Source organism: Schistocerca piceifrons, chromosome 7 (genome assembly GCF_021461385.2).
Source record: "Schistocerca piceifrons isolate TAMUIC-IGC-003096 chromosome 7, iqSchPice1.1, whole genome shotgun sequence".
NCBI lineage: Eukaryota > Metazoa > Arthropoda > Insecta > Orthoptera > Acrididae > Schistocerca > Schistocerca piceifrons.
The window spans coordinates 94,286,794-94,301,713 of record NC_060144.1 but is presented as its reverse complement, the minus strand read 5'-3'; the positions used below and the strand labels follow the sequence as shown (position 1 = coordinate 94,301,713).

The following is a 14,920-nucleotide window of genomic DNA, read 5'->3' as shown; positions in this document are numbered from 1 at the left end:
CGGGCAACAGCCTGATCTTTTTTAAGAAGAAGGAAAGAATCCTTAACAAAATCGATAAACGAGCGTATACTTTGACTTGATTTTACTTGACATTTTTAAAAATTTGTATAGTTTCCTATCAGACTTTTCTCATTTATAAATGTCTTACGTAAGTTTCTCTGCTAAAACGCATTATGTAATAATATCTAACATCTGCTGGCCTGTGCATGCAGTCCATTTTTCATCATCACTATTCACTATTATTATTTTAATTATCATTATTTTTAATTGTAGTGGTGGTACTAGTAGTAGTAGTAGTAGTAGTAATAGTAATGTTGACATCATTGCTACTATTAGTTTCGGGACAGTTCTGTTATTATAAATGGCGTAAGACATATGCAATTCTTTCTTCAAATTACTTCACCACTTCTATTACTACCGTTATTGTTGGTGTTTGTATTATAATTATTGTCTGTATTATAATCATTTATGCAAAATGTAGAACAAAACTCTTTGAGTGTGCATAACTCTGGTCCAGTATATAACACTACCTCAAGGCCAATAAAAACAATTCAAGGAATGTATTGTACATTCAGAGAGATAGAAATGAAAAAAAAATGACGTGTAAGAATGCATGGTTTCGCGGCGATATGAATTAATAAAATATTCTCGGGCTTCCAGCCGCGTCAGGTGGTTAAAATCCCAAGAGCTTTCGACTGAGCTCTCCCCGGTCATTGTCAAGTGGTAAGACTGACTGCTGTGTCGCCATGGCCGCGTCGTTATATAGCCGCACTGCTGGCTGTGACGTCACTAGTGCTGTCTTCCTCGCCAGATATGGTAAAGTTTTCATCCCGCGTCCGTCACGCCCGTTTTAACCTCGCGGTGGCCGGGTCCCAGGCTGTGCTGAGCTGCAAACCGCAGTCCTTGTTGATGGTGTTTTCAGAGGTTTTTATTTCAGTAGCTTCTTTTATAGCGCTATCCTAAAATCCCTTTGTCCTCATAACGACAGATGTCTCATCGAATAGAATTCGTTGTCCATTTTCTAAGGTGTGTTCTGCCACGGCTGATTTTTCCGGATAGCGTAGGCGTAAGCACTTCTCGTGTTCCGTCCGGCGTTCCTCCACAGTGCGTACTGTTTGGTCGACGTAGTAACAGCCACACTGACGTGGTATCTCGTACACTGCAGGCGTTCTAAGCCCTAGATCGTCCTTCACAGGCCTCATGAGCTGTGAAATTTTTGCTGCGGGCCTGAACACTGATGAAATGTTATATCTCTTCAGGAGCCGGCTAATCTTTCCCGACACTGTACCACAGAAAGGCAAAAACACAAGTTTCTTGCTTTCTTCTTCGGTGGTGTTCTCTTCTCTGTTGGTGTGTTTCTTGCGTGTCACACCAGATATAGCCTGTGACACCTGTCAGTGGCTGTACTAGTTTTCCCGGAAGACTTTTCGCAGGTGGCTCAGTTCTAGTGGCAGACTTTCTGCGTCTGAAACGACTTTAGCACGATGGACGAGGGTATTCAGAATGCCACGTTTTTGTGCCGAATGGTGGTGGCTGAGATCGTGCAGATACCGATCTGTGTGTGTCGGTTTCATGTAGACACTGTGGCTGAGGTGCCCATTGGTTTTCCGTCGAACGAGGACGTCAAGGAAGGGCCAATGCACCATCTGTCTTCCCTTGCATCATAAACTTGATGTGGCCGTTGGGTAGGAGCAAAGATACATAAACCTGATGTTCCTTTGAGACCAATAGTCAGCGCAATTGGAGCTCCTACCCAAGAACTAGCCAGACACCTTGCCTCTTTGTTACAACCTTACATAGGCAAAACTGTGAGTCATATTAAAAACTCTCTACACTTCACTGAGAAATTGAGGGAAATTACTGTCGGTCCTAATGACATACTTGTCAGTTTTGATATAGTGTCTTTGTTCACGATGGTTCCAGTTGATGAAGCTCTCTCCCATATAGCCGATATGTTCCCTACTGATATAGTAGCTTTGTTCCAACCTATTTTCAGTAAGCATCAATACACGGTTGACAGAGCACAAAAGAAACTGTCGCTTGGGACATATCGACAAATCGGCAGTAGCGGAACATGTTTTTAAGGATGGAGATTACGAAATAAAATTTGGTGAAACAACCGTGCTAGCGAAGAACGTCGCACTATTATACACGTATGTATAGAGAGGCAATTGAAATCCACAAACATCAATACAATTTTAATCGTAAAGAAGAAGGATTGAAATTGGATAAGATATGGCGGTCGACGTTGCATCAATCACGTTACAATCGATTGCCTGCAATCGAGAGAACAGACGATAGCCAGAGATAGCTGCACGTCGACGCCACGTGACGTGTGGTGGCGCCCCCTACGATCTCTATATAAGCGGCGGCCCCAGCTCCTAGCAGCCAGTCGTCGACTCACCTCGGAAGATGTTCTCCGTAGTTGAGAACGAAACGTCAGGGAAAAGAAGTTCTACAGATCGACCACGGCAACTTTGCCCGGAAGAGTTTACTGATAAAGACGCCGGCCGTGAAAGCCTACATGGAATGTTTGTACTTCCTCCTTTCATCAGTCAACTGAAGTATTTCTTCTGTTACCCATGGTTTCTTCACAGCTACCTTCTTTGTACCTATGTTTTCTTTCCCAACCTCTGTGATGGCCCTTTTTAGAGATGTCCATTCCTCTTCAACTGTATTGCCTACTGCGCTATTCCTTATTGCTGTATCTATAGCGTTAGAGAACTTCAAACGTATGTCGTCATTCCTTAGTACTTCCATATCCCACTTCTTTGCGTATTGATTCTTCCTGACTAATGTCTTGAACTTCAGCCTACTCTTCATCACTACTATATTGTCATCTGAGTGTATATCTGCTCCTGGGTACTCCTTACAATCCAGTATCTGATTTCGGAATCTCTGTCTGACCATGATGTAATCTAATTGAAATCTTCCCGTATCTCCCGGCCTTTTCCAAGTATACCTCCTCCTCTTGTGATTCTTGAACAGGGTATTCGCTATTACTAGCTGAAACTTGTTACAGAACTCAATTAGTCTTTCTCATCTTTCATTCCTTGTCCCAAGCCCATATTCTCCTGTAACCTTTTCTTCTACTCCTTCCCCTACAACTGCATTCCAGTCGCCCATGGCTATTAGATTTTCGCCCCCCTTTACACACTGCATTACCCTTTCAATATCCTCATACACTTTCTCTATCTTTTCATCTTCAGCTTGCGACGTCGGCATGTATACCTGAACTATCGCTGTCGGTGTTGGTCTGCTGTCGATTCTAATTAGAACAACCCGGTCACTGAACTGTTCACAGTAACACAAAAAATGGTTCAAATGACCCTGAGCACTATGGGACTTAACTGCTGTGGTCATCAGTCCCCTAGAACTTAGAACTACTCAAACCTAACTAACCTAAGGACATTACACACATCCATGCCCGAGGCAGGATTCGAACCTGCGACCGTAGCAGTCACGCGGTTCCAGACTGTAGCGCCTAGAAACGCACGGCCACTCCGGCCGGCCACAGTAACACACCCTCTGCCCTACCTTCCTATTCATAACGAATCGTACACCTGTTATACCATTTTCTGCTGCTGTTGATATTACCCGATACTCATCTGACCAGAAATCCTTGTCTTCCTTCCACTTCACTTCACTGACCCCTACTATATCTAGATTGAGCCTTTGCATTTCCCTTTTCAGGTTTTCTAGTTTCCTGCCACGTTCAAGCTTCTGACGTTCCATGCCCCGACTCGTAGAATGTTATCCTTTCGTTGATTATTCAATCTTTTTCTCATGGTAACCTCCCCCTTGGCAGTCCCCTCCCGGAGATCCGAATGATGGACTATTCCGGAATCTTTTGCCAATGGAGAGATCATCATCGGGGCGGACGTCGTAAGACATCCGTTTAAGTTCGTTGTGGATCGATTGACTCAGTTTTTTTTATTACAGAAGGCAGCTAACCCTCTGACCGAACACGCTGAGCTACCGTGCCCGCGACATGTCCTGTGGATACACGTTACGTGTCTTTAATGCAATGGTTTCCATTGCCTTCTGCATCCTCATGTCGTTGATCATTGCTGATTCTTCCGCCTTTAGGGGCAATTTCCCATCCCTAGGACAAGAGAGTGCCCTGACCCTCTATCCGCTTCTCCGCCCTCTTTGACAAGGCCGTTGGCAGAATGAGGCTGACTTCTTATGCCGGAAGTCTTCGGCCGACAATGCTGGTTATTTATCAAAATTTAGGCAGTGGCGGGGATCGAACCCGGGACTGAAAATGTTTTGATTATGAATCAAAGACGCTGCCCCTAGCCCACCGGTACACCCTTTACAGTATATATTAATAAAGTGTATATTCTGTACCAACGTACTCTTTTTTTAACTGGAACAATGCCTATTGAAATTAACAAACTAAGTGTGTGGTAAACTAGAATGTTACTGGTGTTCGTTGCAGGGGTCTAGTAGAAGATGTTTATGAGATATCGTATTTTGACAAGTTCCCACACCGAAACTTGTACAATACCACACATTAAAGAACAACACAAGTGAATACACTACGTATGTGGATTCTCACAAGTAACGAGACAGCTGACCATCACAGTTTGTATTCAAAATGACCACCGGCAGCGGTAATATGATGGTTGGAACTCCAATAGTGGCTACTACGAGGGTTGGAATTTAAACATAAGCAACTACTAATCCCAACCGATACAAAAGAGTTAAATGTTTGCATCTGTTACTGTCCTTCAAAGTAGTCACCAGCGTTGCGTAGAACCCGTTGCCACTGATGCGGAAGGCGTAGTATACCGTTAGTAGAGCCTGTTCTGTTGATGGTGCGAACGGAGCGGTCTACTGCCTGTCGAATCTCTGGTACAGTTTCGAAGTCAATGCCACCGTTAATGCACAGCATTACTTTCGTTTTCGGAGCTTCGCCTGAGACCAGCTTTGCGAAAGAAGCTGCGACACTTTCGCGCAACCCACCTGTCGTTTTGCACGACAATGAACGGTCGCATACAGCGCAAGCTGTGGCTACTCTGCTCGGCCGATGGGACATAAATCCTTCTGACTTTGATATGATTCCGAAGATAAAGGAATCACATCGTGGCATTCGCTTCAGAAGTTCCAGAGATTCGACAGGCAGTAGACCGCTCCATTCGCACCATCAACAGAACAGGATCTGCTAATGGTGTACTACCCCTTCCACATTGCTGGCAACGGGTTTTACACAATGCTGGAGACTGCTCTGAAGGCCAGTAAAACTTTGAATCACGTATCTATCTGTAAATAAATACACTACTGGCCATTAAAACTGCTACACCAAGAAGAAATGCGGATGATAAACGGGTATTCATTGGACAAATATATAATACTAGAACAGACTTGTGATTTCATTTTCGCCGGCCGGAGTGGCCGAGCGGTTCTAGGCGCTACAGTCTGGAGCCGCGCGACCGCTACGGTCGCAGGTTAGAATCCTGCCTCGGGGATGGATGTGTGTGATGTCCTTAGGTTAGTTATGTTTAAGTAGTTCTAAGTTCTAGGGGACTCATGACCTCCGAAGTTAAGTCCCATAGTGCTCAAAGCCATTTGAACCATTTGAATTCTTTTTCACGCAGTTTGGGTGCGTAGATCCTGAGAAATCAGTACTCAGAACAACCACCTCTGGCCGTAATAACGGCCTTGATACGCCTGGGCATTGAGTCAAACAAAGCTTGGATGACTTGTACAGGTACAACTACCCAAACAGCTTCAACACGATACCACAGATCATCATGAGTAGAGACTGGCGTATTGTGAAGAGCCAGTTGTTCGGCCACCATTGACCAGACGTTTTCAATTGGTGAGAGATCTGGAGAATGTGCTAGCCAGGGCAGCAGTCGAGCATTTTCTATATCTATGTATCTAGAAAGGCATGTACAGGGCCTGCAACATGTGGTCGTGCATTATCCTGCTGAAATGTATGGTTTCGCAGGGATCGAATGAAGCGTAGAGCCACGGGTCGTAACACATCTGAAATGTAACGTCCACTGTTCAAAGTGCCGTCAATGAGAACAAGAGGTGACAGAGACGTCTAACCAATGGCACCCCATACCATCACGCTGGCTCATACGCCAGTATGGCGATGACGAATACACGCTTCCAATGTGCGTTCACCGCGATGTCGCCAAACACGGACGCGACCATCATGATACTGTAAACAGAACCTGGATTCATCTGAAAAAATGACGTTTTGCCATTTGTGCACCCAGGTTTGTCGTTGAGTACACCATCGCAGGCGCTCCTGTTTGTGATGCAGCGTCAATGGTAACCGTAGCCATGGTTTCATAGCTGATAGTCCATGCTGCTGCAAACGTCGTCGAACTGTTCGTGCAGATGGTTGTCGTCTTGCAAACGTCCCCATCTGTTGACTCACGGATCGAGACGTGGGTGCACGATCCGTTACAGTCATGGAAATAAGATGCCTGTCATCTCGACAGATAGTGATACGAGGCCGTTGGGATCCAACACGTTGTTCCGTGTTACCATCCTGGACCCACCGATTCCATATTCTGCTAATAGTCATTGGATCACGACTAATGCGAGAAGCAATGTCGCGATACGATAAGCCGCAATCACTATAGGCTACAATCCGACCTTTATCAAAGTCGGAAACGTGATGGTACTCATGTGTCCTCCTTACACGAGGCATCACAACAACATTTCACCAGACAACGCCGGTCAACTGCTGTTTGTGTGTGAGAAATAGGTTGGAAACTTTCCTCAAGTCATCACGTTGTAGATGTCGCCACCGGCGCCAACCTTGTGTGAATGCTGTGAAAAGCTAATCATTTGAATATCACAGCATCTTCTTCCTGTCGGTTAAATTTCGCGTCTGTAGCACGTCATCTTCGTGGTGTAGCAATTTTAATGGCCAGAAGTGATCAAAAAGTCAGTATAATTTTGAAAACTTAATAAGCCACGGAATAACGTAGACAGAGGGGAAAAAATTGACACACATTCCTGAAATGACATGGGGTTTTATTAGAACAAAAAAAAAAAAAAATATTGCTAGACGCGTGGAACATCTTTTGCGCGCGTCGTTTGGTGATGATCGTGTGCTCAGCCTCCACTTTCGTCGTGCTTGGCCTCCCAGGTCCCCAGACCTCAGTCCGTACGATTATTGGCTTTGGGGTTACCTGAAGTCGAAAGTGTATCGTGGTCGACTGACATCTCTAGGGATGCTGAAAGACAACATCCGACGCCAGTGCCTCACCATAACTCCGGACATACTTTACAGTGCTGTTCACAACATTATTTCTCGACTACAGCTATTGTTGAGGAATGATGGTGGACATTTTGAGCATTTCCTGTAAAGAAGATCATCTTTGCTTTGTCTTACTTTGTTATGGTAATTATTGCTATTCTGATCAGATGAAGCGCCATCTGTCGGACATTTTTTGAACGTTTGTATTTTTTTGGTTGCAATAAAACCTCATGTCATTCCAAGCATGTGTGTCAATTTGTACCTCTCTATCTACATTATTCCGTGATTTATTCAGTTTTGAAATTTATACTGACTTTTTGATCGCCTGGTACGTGCTACCATTTCGGCTTGGAATGCAAGCTTCCCATTCGTTAACAGCAACAAACTATCGAGCAGAGAGTGATGGTTATAATCGAAGAGAGGCAGGAAATAGTTTAAACAAGGTGGGCTGGTAGTAGGGAGGAAAGTAATCGTCATAACCTCAAACGAACCCCACCGCCGGCTGGAAACGGCGAGATGGAAGTGGGGAAGACTTTCTGGCCCCTGAAAAACTAATAATTAACCACCATAAACTAACATATACGAAGGAGAAGCTTATAAAAGTAACAACAATTCTGATTCGCTGAAGTCCTCCCCACCTGAGAGGCTGCTCGGCGCCATAAACTGAACCGAAAAGATAAATCTCATAATCTCACAAAAGACTGTTGTTGCTGACATCGACTAAAACCGTTGTGGCTGTCTCTTCCGGGAAACGCCACTGTGCGACACCTGCCGTAGCAGCATACCATCATGATCCAGTCCAGTCATCGAGAGATAGTCTCTCCATGTGGCGTAATACGAGGGTGGTTTGAAAAGTTCTCGGAATCACCACGAGAGGTCAGCGCTAGCGCAACGAGTTCTCCACGTGATATTCCTTGGACTGTTGCCTTTAAACACGTGTCAAGCCAGTGTTCTTGGAAGAGAGCTGTGGTGGTGACGTTCCTCTATTGTTGTTCCCGCGTAGTGATTTGCGAAGATGGAAAAAAATCGAGATTCAAGTAGTGATTAAGTACTTCGTAAAGAAAAGTATGAAAGCAACGGACATCCATGGCGATTTGCAGAATGCACTGGAGGACTCTGCTCCTCCATATTCAACCGTTGTCAATTTGGACAAATGAATATAAATTTGGTCGAGAGAGCTTTGATGATGATCCGCACAGTGGTCGGCCAAGATGCGTCACTACTCCAGAAATCATTGTAAAAGTGCACAAAATGGTCATGGAGGGTCGCCGATTGAAAGTGATTGAAATTGCTCACTCTTGCCAGATGTTATCTGAAAGGGTATATCACATTTTAAGTGAAGACTTAGAAATGAAAAAAAATTATCGGCAAGATGGGTGCCTCGACTCTTAACTCGCGCCCTAACACATGTGCCGTCGCCATGGCAAAATTACACGAACAAAGAAAGGTATGAATTCATTAATTATGGTATGAATTGTTGCTACATCCGCCTTATGCACCTGATATGGCTCCCTCAGACCTCCATCTCTTCCCAAAACTGAAAATTTTTCTTGGTGGACGAAGATTAACTTCGAACGTAGAACTGATCGCCGGAGTTGACAACTATTTTGCAAAGCCCAGAGGAAAGTCATTTTCGAGATGCGATCAAGGCACTGGAACATCGTTGGACCAAATGCATTAATCTACAAGGGGACTACATTGGAAAATAAAAGAAGTTTCAGTGATGTAAGTAATTTTTTTCTATTCCGTTCCGAGAACTTTTCAAACCACACTCGTACTTCACAGCTTGCAACCATCTCATGCTTCGGGATCTCAACAGAAAACATGGTATGACCGAGCCAGCACCAATTAGCCTGTAGGGAATACGCAATGATTTTCACTTATTTCGCTTTAGAGTCCAGATTCAGACTTGCATTTGATAATGACCTGATTACAAGTACAGTTTCTTCGATGCATTTTCATTAGATACATCTGTGAGTTGCGCATCGGATTTAATTAGTTCCTGCATCACAACTCGACAATTGGTTCTACAGTTGTCGGTCATCATTGGAAGTGCGTCTGTAATGATAGAGAATCGCGAATATTGAAAGTGGTGCAGACGATGGGTTCCATTGTATTCTCATTCATGTATGCTCACAAGAGAACACAATATTCAGAGAAAGGCCATTTCATCTGAATTATTGGAGCGTTTTGAGACCGACTAAGAGGCCCTTCTGTCATGGATCGTTATGGGGGGCGAAAGCTGGGTGCACAACTCTGTGCCAGAAACAAAAAGGCATGGAGTGGCATCATCCTCATTCACCACAAAAGAAGAAATTCAAGACAACCCCGTCTGCCGGAAAAGTCATGGTCACAGTCTTCTAGGATTGTGATTGCATCATTCTTATTGATGTGATGCCAAGAAGATCAACCATGAATTCAGAGTCATACGCAAAGACTCTGAATAAACTCAAGGACTTTTATGACGTGTTCGATCGGACAAGAATCCAGCAGAAATCTTGCTCCAACACGATAATGCCCGCACACAACAGGTCTGAGAACCTGGGAACACATCGCGAAACTGGTTTGGACATCACTGCCTCATCCAGCCCATAGTCCAGGCCTGGCAGCCTCGGACTTCCATGGGGCATTAGTTATTTAACAACCCTCATATATTATTGAATGCAATTAATGAATAAATTGTAATCAGTTTATAACCATTCTCCCTATACATTGGCTATAAATACCCTTAAACCAAGTCTCTACTGTGTCCCAGCCACCACCAGAACCTGGCCAGAGTCACCGAGGCTGAACATCAATATGTGGACTGAAACACCTCCACATTTGTGAACCAGATTACAGTTCTTTGAAAAGTCTTTCCCTAGAGTCCCAGATTCGCTCGTATTTCCCCCCTTTGTGAGAACACGTCAGTGTGGGAGAAAGGAAGGAGAAATATTACATTCTAATGCTACTTCAGAGACGAATTTACGGCTACTAGAGAGAATGGGTTATGCTACAAATAAAGGGAGCTTACATAGCCAGGCCACCGTAAACCAGACGTCAACACCCCATAGTGGCTTCACAAGTGACGATATTCCAATATCAGCACAGTATGGTTAAGGGGACATCCGCCTTATTTTTATCTAATAATTGTACTGCATCGAGTTTAATCATTTTCAGAACTCTTGAAGGGAACTAGGAGCTTCTGCTACATTGGACACTAATTGAATTATAATATTTTACGGACTATAAGATGCACATTTTTCCTCGATTAATTGCCTCCAAATCACAGGTGCGTCTTATACTCGAAACTAATACAGAAATGAAGCTTCCTGGCAGATTGAAACTGCATGCCGGACCGAGACTCGAACTCGGGAACTTTGCCTTTCGCGGGCAATTGCTCTACCAACTGAGCTACCCAAGCACGACTTACGCCCCGTTCTCACAGCTTTACTTTTGACAGTACCTCGTCTCCTACCTTCCAAACTTTACAAAAGCTCTCCTGCGAACCTTGCAGAACTAGCAAAAAATGGTTCAAATGGCTCTGAGCACTATGGGACTCAACTGCTGTGGTCATCAGTCCCCTAGAACTTCGAACTAATTAAACCTAACTAACCTAAGGACATCACACACATCCATGCCCGAGGCAGAATTCGAACCTGCGACCGTAGCAGCAGCGCGGCTCCGGACTGGAGCGCCTAGAACCTCACGACCACCGCGGCCGGCTGCAGAACTAGCACTCCTGAAAGAAAGGATATTGCAGAGACATGGCTTAGACACAGCCTAGGGGATATTTCCAGAACGAGATTTTCACTCTGCAGCGGAGTGTGCGCTGATATGAAACTTCCTGGCAGATTAAAACTGTGCGCCGGTCCGAGACTCGAACTCGGGACCTTTGCCTTTCGCGGGCAAATGCTCTACCAACGGAGCTACCCAAGTACTCTTTCAGTAGTGCTAGTTCCGCAAGGTTCGCAGGAGAGCTTCTGTAAAGTTTGGAAGGTAGGAGACGAGGTACTGGCAGAAGTAAAGCTGGGAGGAGGGGGCGTTAGTCGTGCTTGGGTAGCTCAGTTGGTAGAGCACTTGCCCGCGAAAAGCAAAGGTCCCGAGTTCGAGTCTCGGTCCGGCACACAGTTTTAATCTGCCAGGAAGTTTCATATCAGGGCACACTCCGCTGCAGAGTGAAAATCTCATCCTTTAATACAGGAATATCCAGCGTTTGAACCAAAATTCCCACGAGTCTCAAAAATGGTCATGTATTCGATGCCGCGGGAAACTGGCAACATTGGATTCCACTGGAAGCTACAGTGCACCGATACGGCGAACGTAAGTTGCAGGAATTGACAAGCTTGCTAACACTGTCTCCCTTCCGCCTCGCTGTCGCAAACCGAGAGTACTGTGCCAGTGAATTTGAATTGAAAGTGACTTGTGTTATCAGTAACAATACAATATTTTTTGTTAGTAGCTATTTACGTAATGAAAAAGAAAATAGATATCCATATGATGCAGTCTATAAATTTAAAGTAATAGCAAGTGCAGAAGAACAAGTAAACAGTGCGGTTTAGCTGCATTTCGGCCCTCCACCAACAGAAGAAACCATTCGCGATTGGCAGGCTAGTGAAGAAGAACTGAAAAAGATGAGGACCACTCATTGTGCAAATAGGGGACTGAATGCAAAATGGCCAAAATTAGAGGATGACGATTTTCAGGGATTTTAAGTCAGTTAGGTTACATAGACTAAGAATTATTTTTAGTCTGGCTTTGGAATCTAATAATAAAAATGGTAAAAATATTTTTTAAACATATTTGCTTAAAAATAAGGTGCATCTTATAGTCCATAGTGTCTTACAGTCCGTAAAATGCGGTGCATGATTCGCTTGTGTGAGCACACTTTCCGAACGTTACCATTATCTTCAGGGAAGAGTCCGTACACTTCTGGACAAATGATGGCGTGGGACACTCACCTCTGCTGGTGGAGATGGAGACTCGCCCACTGTGCTGGTCGTAGCGCGTCTTCAGCTGGGCAGCGGCGCTCGCCGTCAACACCAGCAGCAGCAGCGCCTTGTGTGCAGCTACGACAGAGACAGACGGAACAGAGGTCATCGTCATTTCATTTTGGAGCTACGTAGTGAGCTCAAAGTCGCTGGTTTCAACTGGTGGAGACAAAAGTGTTGCTGTTCCCGTAGAAGAGCTGAAGGCATCCACGTTTCATTTCGCAGCTAGATAAAGAGGTTCCGAGGCCGTTCACGGTATTGCACGACATGTAACAGTGTGCAATAATGATATTGCGCAATATTTCACATTGCGCAATATTATTGACTTTCTGTTGATGAGGTTGAAGGTTGTGCAATATTTTGAGGGATCTACTGAATTTAGAGTTTATTGGCTAACTGCTTGGATCGTATAGTGTCAGGCTAGTATTGTATATAAATTCTTCCAGTCCAGATGTGGCATAACAGCAAACCACTGCTTAACAGTATTGGTTAAAAACAGTCTTCGTTACAATTTTATTTATTTTTTTTATTTTTCAACGACGCGTTTCGCCTTATTTAGGCATCTTCAGGTTATCTTTTCTAGATGGACGCGAGAGGCACCAAGATCTGCATAACGCATTCCCGTTCACAGGAGCGAGTTACTCGTTACGCGTTCCCTGTGAACTGGAACGCCTAACGCAGATCTTGGTGCCTCTCGCGTCCATCTAGAAAAGATAACCAGAAGATGCCTAAATAAGGCGAAACGCGCCGTTGCAAAATAAAAAAAAAACTAAAATTGCAACCAAGACTGTTTTTAACCAATACTAGTATTCTAGATATTAGTCAGCTCCGTTTGGTCTGCCAGACTATTTATCTTGAGCCATTTGTTGTGTTGTGATGTGGGAACTGATTCGAATCAGCAGAACGGACGTTAATTTGAGAGTTACTGAAAGCAGTTAGTGATTTCCCATCTTTGTGGTGTGTTAGATGAAACGAATATAGGCTTAGCCGTCCGAAAAATTAACCACCCTAGTGCGCACGCGTACTTTGTAAGCGTAGCACAGATCGAGTCACGTGATCAACAGCGAGCGCACTGCCTCTACGGCAGCATAAGGCGGTAGCGATCGGAGAGACATTTATATTTCAAGCTGTCGTTGTACGTGAACATGGGTAAATGCAATGTCCTGACAGAGTGGCAAGAACGGGCAATCACGTTTGACCGTAACCATTGCCATATGGTGTGTGAAGTTGCTGGATTTGTTGGCATTTCGCTGCGAACTTTTTGACTAGTGTACAAGCAGTGGTGTGAGACATGTGGCCACGAAGTACAACGGCAGAACTGTGGTCGGGAAAAGTACTGAGAGGGACTGGAGGTGCGTTTTACGGCTTGTAAATGAAAATCGCTTTCGAACCCGACAGTAATTGCCACCGTTGGTGGATGAAGGTATAAGGTCCATCCAACCTGTCGTGGAGAGAACATTCCGTTAGGAACTGCGTGCAATGAACATTGTGAGTCTGACACCTCGCAAGCGGCCATTGCTTACAGAGGCACGTAAGGACGACAACAGCAAAGTTCATCTGGCTGGAAGAATATTTGAGTGGTTTCCTGAAAACTCTTCTACCTAGCTACATATCGACTGGCCTGCAAAATCGCCTAATTTGAAACTCATCGGAAATCTGTGGGACATTTTGGAACATGTTGGAGCGCCTCCAGCAGCGTCCTCGTAATGTGGTGGAACTTGTGTTGTTTTCAATGTTTATGTTGTATTCCGTTCTATACGTCAAGTGATAAGGCTTAATTGTGTGTAGATGTGCAGTTCATTAAACTGTTTAATTTTTAGGCACATATACGTATAGCTACAAATAATGCAACACACACTAAAGTGGCAACACAACTTATCACGGCCAAATTGCACAGTTTTCTTTTATGGAAATATAATTTGAAGGATTAACGCCCGCAATATGAAACACGTAAAGAGCGGTGTGAAACACCGTACTAGCTCATCTGTTGATAAAACATCTCAGGTATTTTTTGCATTGCAATTTCATCGAAGTTAGTACTGCGTTAATATCATGCGTTCGCGTAGAGAAATATTATGATATGGCATATTTATCACTGATAATTTCGGAGTATATTAATTTCTGAGAATTTTCTTAGCTGAGATTAACGATAGCCGTTATGAGGCAACAACAAGAATGTAATGAAAACTATAACTAACCTTTGCAGATAAATTAAAATGACACTAAAGTTAAATAACTTAATTAAAATAGAAACTACGTAAGTTATTGCTGCGGTTCTGTGTCGTTTAATATTGACGATAGTCAAATGAGACGTTAGGGCTGTGCAAGTAGCCAACAACAATCATTCATAGGTTCGTGCTGTATTGCGCGTTCTGATATTCTGAAAAAGAAGTCATTAATTTCCCAACAAATAGGGATCCCAAAGATACATAAATAAAGGTTTTAAGTGCTAATGAACACATACATTTAACCAAAATGCAATGTAACTACGCTTACGGTGCCTCCCATGTCTGTCCTCATCCAAGATGAAGACCAGAGTAAGTAATTGCATAAAATCATTCGACTGTTTCACAGCTATTAATATTTTTAGCAGAGAACAAACAATTATATACATAATAAATCGATGTTTTACGTACAATTATGTTGAATGATAATGTATTTTTTCTGTACATTTTTAAGTATGTCTTTCAATCATCATAAAAGTCTTAATTCATTGCAC

General features: G+C 43.8%; 1 protein-coding gene across 1 annotated transcript in view; it reads right to left on the bottom strand.

Moving 5' to 3' along the window:
• LOC124805469 (myogenesis-regulating glycosidase-like) overlaps positions 1–12,310 on the bottom strand; it is a 43,876-nt gene extending 31,566 nt beyond the window's left edge. The window contains exon 1 of the mRNA XM_047266033.1: positions 12,172–12,310. Within this exon, the coding sequence (XP_047121989.1) occupies positions 12,172–12,310 (139 nt within the window). The remainder of the gene's footprint in view (positions 1–12,171) is intronic.
• Positions 12,311–14,920: the final 2,610 nt, after the last annotated feature.